Source organism: Corvus brachyrhynchos, unplaced genomic scaffold (assembly GCF_000691975.1).
Source record: "Corvus brachyrhynchos isolate BGI_N302 unplaced genomic scaffold, ASM69197v1 scaffold236, whole genome shotgun sequence".
NCBI lineage: Eukaryota > Metazoa > Chordata > Aves > Passeriformes > Corvidae > Corvus > Corvus brachyrhynchos.
In genome coordinates, this window is record NW_008238660.1 from 619903 (window position 1) to 633424 (window position 13522).

Below are 13522 nucleotides of genomic sequence, written 5' to 3' on the forward strand. Positions count from 1 at the left end.
ACTCTGGCTGCTGGAGAGCCACTAGAGGGGAGTGGTGCATCGGGTTTGGGATCCTGCTCCAAGGAGAAATCCCCTTGGAGGTGTTTACCTGAGAACAGAGGCTGGGGCTGACCCTTCGGATCCAGGCTTGATGTCCCTCTGTGGAGCAGGACGTGGTGTTGACCGTCCAGGGAGAAGCTGAGTGACAGGAGAAAAGCTGCTGCCCAAACCTTGGTGCTTTCCAGTAGCTTTGCCAGAGCTCAGAGTCCTCTGCAGGCCAGGAGAAGGTCCAAAGCTGTGCTCCTCACCTGCCTGGAGCCAGGTGTTATGCATGTCAGGCATAGCCCCTGGCCTGGAGGGAGATGGGTTTTAGGCCCAGCCCTCTCCTGAGGGTCGCTGGCTGGCCTTGGACTCTGAAGAGAACCAGATGGGTTCATCAGGATGGGCTTTTGAGACCCCCCAGTTCTCCCTGCCCCAGGGGAGCAAAGCAGCCTCAAGTCCTGTGGTCTCAGAGAAGAGGGAGGAGAACATGTGGAGGACCTTCTGAGGCTCTTCTGCACTCCATTTTCACCTTGAATTGTTCCTGGAGACCACAGAGCCCTTGACAGGAGCAAATCATGACCATGCCACCAGTAGGAAGGTCCATCTTTCCTACCCCTCCATGAGGCTGATACTTCTGTGCTGCCCAGCATCAGCCCTCAGGGGTGGGCAGCTCTCTTTAGGACACAGCCCTGCTGTGTGTGAAGGCATCTTCTTTGTCTTCCAGGAAAACCAGAGCCTCCTACTTGCCAACCCAGCATCTGATGCCTGGAAGGCGTATTTGGATTATGTGGATGAGATAGTCCTGGATGGATTCTTCACTGCCATCGAGTGCTCACTCAAGAACCTCCTGGAGAACACAGGTGATGCCTGGCTCCTGTCCTCTGGCTGCAGTGCCTGCTCAGCCTTTCCAAGGGGACATCTCTGGTTGTGCTCCCTCACTCTCAGGAGTTGTTCTCTTCTTCCTGGCTTTCCTCTGGCACTGGAGCCTCCGGGAAGGGAGGGTGACTCCACCACTGGTCACTGGATTGCTCAGGGGGAGGGACGGAGGTGGCTGTGCGCTGTTGGCAAGGGTTCATGGATGGAGACAACAGAGGCATCCTCCCCTGTTTGTGCTTGGGCAGCTGTCACCTCCCACCCTCCCATGCTCAAAGCATCAGGGTGGCACTATCTTCCCTTTGTGAGGAGTCTCAAGAGCCAGTTCCGCTCCTGAAAGACACAAAATAAAACCCTCAGCTGCTGAGCAGAGGTGAGCTGGGTTCAGGAGTCACCAGCCCAGCCCTCCTGCCTAGGGCCACCAGGGAGGTTCACTTGGAGCAGCTTGTGTCCAGCTAAAGCACATCTCCAGGAGCGCTTCCCTTCTGGATGTGGAGGCACAGTGAGCTGGAGAATTGCATGCAGTTCTTCACCAGCTTGTTAAAAACTTGCATATGTTGTCACATTTGCATCTGCCTTCAGCTTCTGGTTGCTGTTCGGGTTTTTTTACGCCTTTCACCACTAAATTAAAGAGCCTCTTGGTTCCTGTTGTTTTTCTCCTCTGCAAGCACTTCCCTGCTGCCATTGTTCAGCTCTCAGACTCCCTCTGCATTAGCTGGAGAGCTTGGTCTCTTCAAGCCTTTCCTCCTCAGGGTGTTTTCTGGTCCTTAAATCACTTGTGTCTCATCTATTCTCCATGTCTTTGGTGGGTACCACAGCACAGCTGGTTTGCCAACATCTCCATGGGTTGTGCAGACACCAGTGAGTGTGTCTGCCACCACACCCTCCTGCTGTCCCTGTAGGCCATGTGGTATCTTGTCGTAGGACATTAGTGGTGGCTCAAGATCCCTTGAGAAAGATCCTGACATCTCCGTTCTTCCCTACCAGACCCTAAGGCAGGCCTCGCTCCCCTGTTTGAGGTGCAGCTGGATTTGGTGATCCCGGATTTGGTGTTTCACCCTCCCTTGGACCCTGGTGCCAAGGGTGGCTTCTGTGACATGGTGGAAAGTCTCCTCAACGGCATCTACCGCATCTCCTCGCTGGTGCCCCGGCTGGCCGCGCACAGCGGCTTCTGCCACTACCAGGTCTGTGCCATGGGGTTTCCCCGTGCTGGGTGGCAGTGAGGAGGTGCCACGTGCTCCCACGTCACTGTGCTCTCGTCTCTCCTCTCCCTTCTCTCCTTTCTTCTCTCCCCTCTCGCCTGTCCCCTCTGTGCCCTGTCCAGGCTGACCTGGAGGCCGTGTCTGACCTGTCTGGGATGCGCCAGGAGCTGCTGAGCCGGGCTCATGTGCCGCCAGTTCCTGCTCTACGGCCGCGTCCTCACGGACGCCGACATCGAGGCCCAGGGCGAGGTCGGGGTCCCCGAGGCGCCGCCCACGCTGCAGCAGTTCAGGGAGCAGATCGGCTCCTACGAGCAGCTCTACGAGGAGGTGACGCGCATGCAGCCCGTCAGCACCTTCCAGGGCTGGCTGAGGCTCGATGCCCGGCCTTTCAAGGCAGCCTTGCTCAATGAGATCAAAAGGTGGAGCTTGGTGTTCAAGCAGCACCTCCTGGACCACGTCACGCACAGGTGAGAGCTGCTCCTGCCTCTGCTCCTGGGACCTGCGCCGGGGCTTCTCTTGTCTCGGCTGGGCTGTGTCGTTTCACACTGATGGCAGAGTCAGTGATAGAATCATGGAATGCCCTGGGTTGGAAGGGATCCACGAGGATCACCCAGTCCAGCCCCTGGCCCTGCACAGGCACCCCAACAATCCCACCCTGTGCACCCCTGGGAGCGTTGTCTGAGTGCTCCTGCAGCTCTGGCAGCCTTGGGGCCGTGACAACATCCAGAGCTAACACAGGAGCAAGAGAAGGGCCCCTGCTGCACGGCAGCTCCATCACATCCCTGTGCCTTCCGTGCCCTGGTCCCTGCTGGTGTGTGAGCTGGGAACAGTGGCATCACTTGGTACCACTGACATCCCTGAGCCGATGCCCCTGGGACCTGATGTGTGGTGTCAGACAGGGCACGTGTTTGCCCGCTCATCCCGAGCCAGATAATCCCATCTCTGCCAGGGCTCTGGGCTTCTTTACTGGATTTGGTGGTGGCCATCAGTAAATCTGCATTAATGAGGTTTCTAAAAGCCCATGATTTGGGTAGCCTGGCATGAGCAGTCACGGGGAGGTGGCTTCAGGCTACAAAAAGGAGGAGTTTGGTCTCCAACTGTTGCATTAACACGTGTTTCTCGCCTGAAGAGCTGCTTGGCTCTGTGCAGGACAATGCCTCAGGTGATTTATTGGTCACAGCTGAAGGGTGTCTTAGGTGTTGGATGCTCCCAGGGAAGTGTTCTGAAGACGAGGCTGCTGTGTGGGGTGGTGATAGGATCTCTTGTGTGCTTTTCAGCACCATAATTCTGTCAGATAATTTCTTTGCAAAGAGCTTTTGTGTGGCAGAGAATGAGCATTTAGGAGCTGTTATGGAGAGTCCCTGACTCAGCAGTTTAGTCTTTATTAGGTGAAGTATTTAAGGATACTTTTAGGCCTAGCAGCATCCAGAGAATTTAAGCAGGCACTTAAAAATAAGTGATTTGGGAGGTGGAGAATGGATGTGCTGGGAAGGACTGGAGGCCCAGGAGCCCACTGTTGCTCTGCTGAAAGTGCCCAGCAGCTGGTGAGGGTAAGAACAGGATGAGCAGCTGAGGAAACGTGCCCCAGACACTCTCCTTGTCTGTGATGGTTTATGGCTCAAGGGCTTTGAGAGACAGGGATCTTAATTTTAAAGTCCTGGAGGGATTTTTTTCTTCGTGCCACTGATGTCCAGTTGCTTTTCTGAGCTGCTGTGAATTTGTACCACCTGCAGCAGGGAGCTGCCCTGGGAGGTGAGGCAGTGCATGAAGGACAATCCCTGTGTGTTACAGCTTTGCAGTGTGTCAGGTTCTCCTGGGGAGCTTGGATTCTTGTGGTGGAAGAGATGGGGTGAAAACTGTCACAGAATCCCAGAATGGTTTGGGCTGGAAGGGACCTAAAAGCCCATCCAGTGCCAGCCCTGCGATGGGCAGGGACACCTCCCACTGTCCCAGGCTGCTCCCAGCCCCAATGTCCAGCCTGGCCTTGGGCACTACCAGAGATCCAGGGGCAGCCCCAGCTGCTCTGGGCACCCTGTGCCAGGGCCTGCCCACCCTCCCAGTAAAACCTGTCCTCTCAAAGACCCCTCCTCCAGAGCCCTCCTGAGCTCACTGTCTCTGTTCAGGTGCTCTGTCTCCAACTTGAGAAGTCCCAAGCTGTCTTTCTGTTCCTTGAAGGAAGCTGTACCACATCCAGGGATACCTTGGAGCAGGAATTGCAGTTCTGAGGCTGAATATTCACTCCAGAGGAACCGCCCTCATCCTGTGCTTCCCTGCTTTGTGCTCCACAGCTTGGCTGACCTGGACGAGTTCATCCAAACTGCCGAGAGAGGTTTGAGCAGAAAGGTGGAGAAAGGTGACTATGGTGGCTTGGTGGAGGTCATGGGGCACCTGCTGGCTGTGAAGGAACGTCACAGTGCCACTGATGCCATGTTTGAGCCCCTGAAGGAAACCATTGAGCTGCTGAGGGCCTACGAGCAGCAGCTGCCCGAGGAAGTCCACCAGCAGCTGGAGGTGGGTGAGGACTTGTGGCGAGCACAGCAGTTTGCCCAGGAGCAGGAGTGGAGCAGCATCCCAGGGATATCCAAGGCCCTGCTCCCTGTCATTAGAGGGCCTCAGTGGGCAGCGTTTTGCTATTGCAGGATGTGCCTTAATAGCTCTAAATTTTGGAGTTATATTGAGATTTTTCTTTTAAAGCAGAGATTAAGCCTTTTGTTATGTGTGAAAAACATAGAATTGCCTGCTCCATCTCCCAGCGATTACTCTTGAAAAAAAATTAATGCATTTTCAAATCCATCTGTTAATTAGGTTGAATTATAATTATTTTGAAATAAGCTGGTTCTTGGCAGCTATGGAGATGGGAAGGATAATGTTGGCAGGGGAGTTGCCTTCTCACAGGACTTCAGTCCTCCTCTGGGTCACACCACCAGATCTGCTTCACCCAGAGGACATCCCTGGGAGCAGGTTATGAGGGCATTTTGGCACCTTTCCACATCCGGCTGTCATGAGTCAGTTTTCTTTTGGGAATTCCTTTCATTACTGCAAAGGGGACCATGAGATGAAGGTTGTAAGAGATGGTGAGGTGCCCAAGGGGACAGGGACAAGCCCTGTCAGCAGTGTCTTCATCCACCATAAAGCCCAGCCCTGTGGGGAACCCAGCTCCTCTAAATCCCCCTGCCTGGGAGCTGCTGGTGTGTGCAAATACCTTCAAGCACCTGATTTATTTCCCTCATAGAAGAAATGAGGATGTGGAGCAGCCATCCAGAGGCAGGAGATAGCAAGGGAGTTGTTCTTCCTGGCGAGTGACTGCAAGACTTGTGTGTGAATGATTCATTCCCTCCTGCATGGAGTGGGAAAAGCAGAAGCCCCTCTAGGCACCTCTCTCTCCGTGGCTGTGGAGATGGATGGGCTGGAGCTGCTGCTTGGTAGGAAAAGAAGGAAGCAGCTCTGTGACCTGCCGTGGTCATGGATAGTGATTTCTATTGAGACTGTAACAAAAAATGCCAGGAAGAGACCCCTCAGGAGGAGCTGGCCCTTCTCTGGCCATCTCTGCTCCCTCAGAGCTGCCTCCAGCTATTTCCCTTCTTTCCATGGTGGGTCTCCATTAATCTCCTCAAGAAGAAACCCAAAGTCTTTCCTGTGGGCTTGCACAGCACGTGGAGAAGAGGGAACTTGGGGACAGCAGAGCCCCTGGCAGTCGTAGAATTGTCAAGGTTGGAAAAGACTTTTAAGATCATAACATCTCACCATCACCATGTTCACTGCTAAACCCTGTCCCCAGGTGCCACACCCACAGGGTTTTTGAACACTTCCAGGCTTGGTGACTCCACCACTGCCCTGGGCAGCCTGTTCCAATGCTTTACAGTTCTTCCTGTGAACTTTTTTCCTCATATCCAGTCTAAACCCCCCCAGGCACAACTTGGGGCATCCCAACCAAACTCCCCAGCAGTTTTAGCCCCGGGAGCTGTTGCTTTTCCCATTCTGTGGTTATCCATGAGCAGATCTCGCCCCGCAGAGCCCACCCTGCCTCCCAGCAGTGCCGTTGTGCCCGCAGGAGCTGCCGGAGAAGTGGAGCCAGGTGAAGAAGCTGGCTCAGGCCATGAAGCAGCAGGTGGCCCCTCTGCAGGCCAGCGAGGTGACAGCGCTGCGCCAGAGCTGCGCCGCCTTCGACGCCCAGCAGCTGCGGCTCCGGGAGCGCTTCGGGAGGGAAGCTCCCTTCAGGTACAGGTGTTCCAGCATCGCACGAGCCTGGAGAGAAGAAAGCTGTAAGGGCTCATCCCTGCATGTGCTGGGGATCCACAGACCTCCTCCCTGCTCACAGCCTGCGTGGCTGTGGTGTTGTGTCCCCGGGAAGAGGTTGGGTTTGAGGGGTGTCAGCAGTGCCACGTGGCTCAGCCATCAGGGTGTAGTAGAGACCTTTCATCTCTCCCGTGGCTCTCAGAGGCTCTGGTTGTTTTATGGGTTCTTTAGAAGTTGTTGCAATATCACTTACGAAGAATAAACATTTATTTCTAGGTTTGACACCGAAAAGCCTTATCAACTGCTGGATGCAAAGCACATGGAGATTAAACAGATGGAGTCAGCCATGACCTCAATTTATGAATCAGCCGGTCTGTTTGAAGTCACGGTGCCAGAGTATAAACAACTGAAGCAGTGCAGGAAGGAGCTGTGTCTTCTCAAAGAGCTCTGGGACATGATCTCCCTGGTGAACACCAGCCTCGATGACTGGCAGACCACCAAATGGGTGGATATTAACGTGGAGAACATGGATCTGGAGTGCAAAAAGTTCGCAAGAGAGATTCGGAATCTGGATAAGGAGATGAGGGCGTGGGATGCTTTCAGTGGGCTGGACAGCAAGGTGAAGAACATGCTGGCAGCCCTGAAGGCTGTGGCAGAACTGCAAAATCCTGCCATCAGGGAGAGGCACTGGAACCAGCTGATGCAGGTGACGGGCGTGAGGTTTGTGATGGACTCGGACACCACCCTGGCTGACCTCCTCAAGCTCAACCTGCATCAGTTTGAGGGGGAGGTCCATGGCATTGTGGACAAAGCGGTGCGAGAAATGAGCATGGAGAAGGTGCTGAAGGAGCTGAGGGTGACTTGGAGCTCCAGGGAGTTTCAGTATGAGCCTCACCCCCGCACCAACATCCCCTTGCTGAGATCAGATGAGGAGCTCATTGAAACTTTAGAAGACAACCAGGTGCAGCTGCAGAATTTAATGTCATCCAAGTACATCGCTTTCTTCCTGGAGGAGGTGTCTGCCTGGCAGAGGAAGCTCTCCACCGCTGACTCCATCATCTCGCTCTGGTTTGAGGTGCAGCGCTCGTGGTCTCACCTGGAGAGCATTTTCATAGGCTCAGAAGATATCCGGGCACAGCTTCCCCAGGTATGAGCCCCCAAATCCCGGATTTCCTGTTGGGAAAGTGCTGTAGAGGAGGCTCCATTATTAAATGGGGTTATATATGCCAAGTTCCCCAAAGCAGGGCTGTTCTCCTGCTTCTGGAGGCTCCCTCCGTGCTCTGGTTGTTCCCCCAGTGCTTCCCCAGGATGGTTTTGTACCCCAGGCTGTGCTTGAGCCGTGCTGAGGGCTGGTCTCCCTGCCACCACTGCATGGCAAACACAGAGTTCCTGGGGACTGAGCAGGAGCTGCTGCCTTCCTTCAGTGCTGCAGGCGTGTTCCCTCTTCCCTCGGAGGGGAGAGGAGCGAGATCATTACTCAGACACTGCAAATCATCAAACAGAGCTGGCCCAGGCAGCTTTGGCAGCTTCCCCTCCTGGCCTTCCACACTGGTGCTGGGGGAGAGCAGCTCTTCTCCTGCTCTGGGAAATGGAGCAGAGCTGGTGCTCTTCCACTTGTGCTTCTGCTTTTTTATGAGGCTGTCCCAACTCTTGGGTGTTTGACCCCCAGAGCAGAGAGTGAGCTGTGAGCTCCCTCGTGCTTTGTGGATCTATTCAGGGCTGTGGGAAGGAGCAGTCTGTGGGCTCAGCTGGTGCCTGGCATTTCCCCATGGTGGGGAGAACTTGGCTGATGAGCCAAAGGGCAGCATGAAGCTTGGCAGGGTGTTTACCCAGCTCCTCAGGTCCAGCTCCCAGTGTTACTCCACACTTGCAGCTGTGCTGAGGAGGAACGTGCCTTTCACTGGTGAGGGAGGAACTTTCCCCTCACCCCAAGGACAGCCCTCAAAGGATGGGACTTCTCAGCACACCATTAGAGCGTTGCTGTGACCTTTGTGTCCCTTTGTAGGACTCCAGGCGCTTTGAAGGGATTGATGTGGATTTTAAAGAACTGGCCTATGAAGTTCAGAAAACTCCAAACGTTGTTGAGGCCACCAATAAACCAGGTCTGTCCCAGCAGCTGGAGGACATCCAGAGTAGGTAGGTAGAGCATCAGTCCCAGGGTTTTGTCAGAGACTGGAATCAACTATAAGAAGTTGGTTGAACCTGTGCTCCAAGGCTTTTCCCAAGGCTGTGCATCCTCTGCAGTCACAAATCACAGCTTTTCTGATCTTTCTCAAGTTTTTCTGTTTGTGACCCATCACCTTGAAGCCCCTAAGTGGAATCTGGCACACTCTCATCCTGAATATTAATTTGACCACAGCTCCCTGAAACAGACCTGATGCCCTGAGTTGGAGACACTTCTCATTTAACACATGAATCTGCCTGAAAAACACTTCAAAGTCCATGTTAAGCTGTTGTGCCAGTAGCAGCTCTCCATTTCAAATAAAGATTTGATTTTATTTTCAATCGAACAAGGCCAATGTTCCTCACAGAGAATGTTATTTAAGAACTTTGTAAGCTCAGCAGCAGTTTAGCATGTGAACACTGCGAGATTCATTTTAGATCGGAGCAAACAAGTTTCCTTTCATGCTCTGCAAACACAAAAAGCTGAGCTGGTTGGAATCAGACTTTAAAATGTGGCTCATTAGAATAAAAGCAGTTCTGGAAATGTTCATCCCAGTGGATGCCACCACCTGTGGCAGCTGCGAGCTTGTCTAAAGCAGTGGGTCAGACTGCAAACCTTCCCAACCTCTTCTTCCACTTGTGCTTCTGCTTTTTTATGAGGCTGTCCCAACTCTTGGGTGTTTGACCCCCAGAGCAGAGAGTGAGCTGTGAGCTCCCTTGTGCTTTGTGGATCTATTCAGGGCTGTGGGAAGGAGCAGCCTGCGGGCTCAGCTGGTGCCTGGCATTTCCCCATGGTGGGGAGAACTTGGCTGATGAGCCAAAGGGCAGCATGAAGCTTGGCAGGGTGTTTACCCAGCTGTCCTGGGCTCTGCTTTGTCTCCCCAGGTTGTCTCTGTGTGAGAAGGCTTTGGCTGAATATTTGGACATGAAAAGGTTGGCCTTCCCCAGATTTTACTTCATTTCTTCTGCAGATTTACTGGATATTCTTTCCAACGGCACCAACCCCCATCTGGTAAGGCTTGTACTGCATCACCTTTGCGTTTTCCAGCTGTCAGTAGTGTCAGTGGAAGGTGTTGTCCTGGGACTCTCCCCAGGTGGGAGTGATTTTCTCCCACCCTGCACAGATTAATCACTCTTTCACAGCTGATCTCCATCTGTCATTACTGACAGCACTGCCCTGGGGGTTGTCTGATCTAACCCTGGTGGTGCTTGTGGCAGGTTCAGAGAGCACCTCCATGGCTTTTGTGCCATAAAAACCGTGGGCTTGCTCCTGCTGGGATACAGTGAGGTTGCAGGAAACTGACTTTCTCAAGGATCTCATCCAAAACTTGTTGCTGACCTTGGATCCTAACCTGGGATGCCCCCAAACAAAGAGCCCCGGATGGGTCGTTCCAGTGTGGAGGTGTTGACACTGGTGGCTTGTAGAGGGCAGAAGAGGCAATTTCCAGTAAGTGCTTCTTCCTTCCCCTGTGCAAAGCCTCTGGGATGTCCTGATGGCAGGGCAGGGAGGAGCACAGCCTGCACGAGGTGAGCAGCTGGTGGTCAGCCAGTGGCTGTGGCTCAGGGCCAGATGGGTGCCTGACCCTGCACAGGGCTTCTGGGATGGGGTCTGAACGCCCCAAATGCACCATTCCTCCTGTTTACTCAGCAGGATTGCGGGATCCTCCCGGGGAGGAGCTGGCAGTCACCTTCCTGTTGTAAGAAATGGCATCACAGTCCCCTTCCCTCCATTCCCAGGGATCAGAGCCCTCTATCCCCCGTGGGCAGACTTCAGAGGATTCAGTCCTGCAGGTGCTTTTCCATATGGAGCATGGCAGTGGTGGAGCTGCTGTCAGGAAGCCTCAGCCACTTTGCCTGAGCAGCCTGGTTTGGGAGGCATCACTAATCCTAAGGTTGGTGTGTAAACCAAACCGACATATTGACAGCAAATGGAGGCTGTTGGGTAAGGAATCAACTCCTTATTCCACCTTTTAGTAGTGAGCAGTCTCACCCTCCTTGAGCTTTTCCTCCTTTTCAGCGTTCGCGGCAGCCCGTGAGTGGGGCAGGTCTGGAAATGCTCTTGTTGCCACTAACCTTTAACTCTGCTTGGATGTGTTTGCTGCTGCTGGGTGTTTTCAGCCCACAGAGTGTCGTAAATACCACTGATTGATGCTTAAAATGGAGAGAGAGAGAGAGAGAGGAAAAACACAGGAAGCAGAGCAAAGCTGCTGTGTTGAAATGCTCCATGGAGTAAGGAGAAATTCCTGGTGCTTTCAGTTATTCAAAACTATTTGCAGTAAAATCAAAGTAAATGTCAGGCAGGATCATGCATGGATACGCTCTCAGCCTTTCCACTGTAGTTTCAAAGCCTGATAATTCCTAAAGGAGGATTAAATAGACAATGATATTATCCACTTGAACTGGATATCGACCTGGTGCAGATTCAGGTGCGTTCTGGGCTCTGGTGGCAGAATTGTATTGAGTGCTGGAGCACAGCCAAGGCCCTGCAGAGTGGCCAGGGGCTGTGAGTGGCCAGTGGGCATTGCTGAGCCTGACCACTTACAGGTGTAAAACAGGATTCCATGGTTTGTGTAAGATTTGAAAGGAGATTTGCTTGTTCAGTTGGGGAAGCTGGGTGTCCATTGCTTCTTGATCCACTTGGCACCTCCTGGGATTTGGCCAGGTGGGAAACTGATGGGCTGTGGCCACCTGTGGGACAGCTCGTGAGGAGGGGTTGGAATCCTCTGTGGGACAGGGAGTGAGAACTGGACAGACGAGCCACAGGATCATAGGATATCCTGAGCTGGAAGGGACCCCCAGGATCACCCAGTGCATCCCCTGGCCCTGCCCAGACACCCCAACACTCCCACCCTGGGCATCCCTGGCAGCGCTGTCCCAACGCTCCTGGAGCTCTGGCAGCCTCGGGGCCGTGCCCATTCCCTGGGGAGCCTGGGCAGTGCCCAGCACCCTCTGGGGGAAGAACCTTTCCCTTATATCCAACCTAAATTCCCCTGACACCGCTCCAGCCTTGGGTTGCTGTCCCTCAGGAGGAGCTGCAGCCCCTGGTGAGCTCTGCCCTCAGTCTCCTTTTCTCCTCTGAACAGACCCAGTGCCCTCAGCTGCTCCTCATATGGCCCCTCAAGGCCCTTCACCATCTTCATGGCCCTCCTCTGGACACTCTGTCATGCTTTAATGTCTTTTTACAATTGTGGCATCCAAAACTGCCCCAGCACTCAAGGTGAGGCCACGCCAGTGCAGAGCAGAGTGGGACAATCCCCTCCCTCCCCTGGCTGGCCACGCTGGGCCTGATGCCCCCCAGGACAGGGATGTCCCTCCTGGCTGCCAGGGCACTGCTGGCTCAGATCAAACTGGCCGTGGAGCAGCACCCCCAGGTCCCTTTCCGTGGCGCTGCTTTTCAGCCTCCTGTTCCCCAGTGCTCCCAGCTTTCCCTGAAAGCAGGAGAGCACCAGGAGGTACAGGCTGTTCTCTTTTCCCACCCTGCCCATGGGGTTTGTCCATCTCCCTGTCTCAGCAGCACCTGGCTGGGACAGCTCTGGGGGCTGCCCTGTCCCGTGGGGTCCCTGCTGGCAGCAGTGTGTGACACAGGGCTGTAGCTGGGTGTGAGGTACTGCTCCAGAAGCTCTGGTGACCTCTCAGCTCCAGGCAGGTGCTGGTGTTGGGAGCCTCAGGAGCTGTGCTGGTGTCTCCCTTCTGGCTTTGCGGGCTCGGCTGGCTGTGGACAGGGCAGGACTGAATCATTCTGCTCCTTCTGGAGAAGTGGTTTTGGTCAAGATGAGGGTTTTGTCTGGGTTGTTGAGCTGTTTATCCTGGGACTCGGGCAGAAATAAAGATCTGGCTTCTCCACAGAGGAAAATTCAGGACTTTTCTTTGGCACAAAATTGATTTCTAGGAAGGAAGAATCAGAAAGGTTCCTAGTGAGGAAAACTTCCCAGTGCTGAGAACAGGACAAGGGGGAGCAGGGTGGAGCAGCACTGCCTGCAGGGAGACTGGGACTCGGTCAGGCAGTGTTTGGATGGTTTCTGTGCTTTTGCCCTGTCTGGGAGATCTCAGGATTTATTAGGGCCTGTCCCTGTTCTAATATGAGCTACAAGAAAAAATACTGAGAAGGCCAGCAAGAGGCTTGTGCTGGCAGCATCCTGGCCATGAGTGAGAAGATGTGGTGCTGCCAGGATGTCCAAGTCGTGCTTCGTGAGCAGGACTGTGCCTGTCACACCTTTGCTGCTCTCTGCCCTGCCTGTCCCATCTCCGTCACTTTATTTGTACAATCCCTTTCACAGGTGCAGCGTCACCTTCCCAAACTCTTTGACAACTTGGCCAAGCTGAAATTCCAGGTGGACTCTGAGCAGAAGACAACCAAGGTTGGGCTGGGAATGTACAGCAGAGAGGAGGAATATGTCCAGTTCAGTGAGCCCTGTGACTGCAGCGGGCAGGTGAGAGGGGAGGCCTTGTCTGTCTAAGCTGCCTGGTGGAACCTGCCCTCCCACACCCTTGAGTGGGCATCCCTGGCCAAGATCTTGTAGAGCTTCACTGCCCTGCCTTTATGAGAAAAGCTGGGAGAGGCAGTGTGGAACTTAATCCTTGCTTACACGACAGCTCTAGTCCTGCTCTGGATGGGCCCTCACAGCCCACGGTGTGAGCAAGAGCTGTGGCCTTTTCCTTACTAGAGTTTTTTTAATTTTAGTTATTGGAAGACGTTTTGGAGGTGACTCTTGCCCTCCCAGTTGGGAGGGGGTGCAGATTGAAATAGATCAAATTATTCCATAGTACTTCTGCATGGGTACCTTTGGAAAGAAAAGGGTTTTTCCCCTGTTTTCCAAATCTTCCTTATTTTATAGGATGAGTGGAAGCACAAAATTTAAGAATCAAATTACTGCTCAGCTTTTCTGTCCCTGTAGCTGCACTTTTCTCCATGGACTATTACAGGAAGCTGAAGTAGGTAATACCAGCTCTGAGCTCCCCAGTGATGGCACTTGGCATTTAAACTCTCCTCTTAGTGAGGACTTTGCCTGTGAAATACTAAATTCAGC

The 13522-nt window shown here is 53.7% G+C and overlaps 2 protein-coding genes across 2 annotated transcripts in view; both read left to right on the plus strand.

Moving 5' to 3' along the window:
* The window catches only part of LOC108447511 (dynein heavy chain 9, axonemal-like), a 16230-nt gene extending 13803 nt beyond the window's left edge, over positions 1–2427 (plus strand). The window contains exons 15-18 of the mRNA XM_017737701.1: positions 746–881; positions 1882–2078; positions 2219–2286; positions 2412–2427. Of these exons, the coding sequence (XP_017593190.1) occupies positions 746–881; positions 1882–2078; positions 2219–2286; positions 2412–2427 (417 nt within the window). The remainder of the gene's footprint in view (positions 1–745; positions 882–1881; positions 2079–2218; positions 2287–2411) is intronic.
* Positions 2345–13522, plus strand: part of DNAH9 (dynein axonemal heavy chain 9) — a 135002-nt gene continuing 123824 nt past the window's right edge. Inside the window, exons 1-7 of the mRNA XM_017737716.1 lie at positions 2345–2563; positions 4385–4607; positions 6148–6314; positions 6609–7479; positions 8338–8468; positions 9381–9507; positions 12773–12925. Coding sequence (XP_017593205.1) covers positions 2433–2563; positions 4385–4607; positions 6148–6314; positions 6609–7479; positions 8338–8468; positions 9381–9507; positions 12773–12925 — 1803 coding nt within the window. The 5' untranslated portion in view covers positions 2345–2432. The remainder of the gene's footprint in view (positions 2564–4384; positions 4608–6147; positions 6315–6608; positions 7480–8337; positions 8469–9380; positions 9508–12772; positions 12926–13522) is intronic.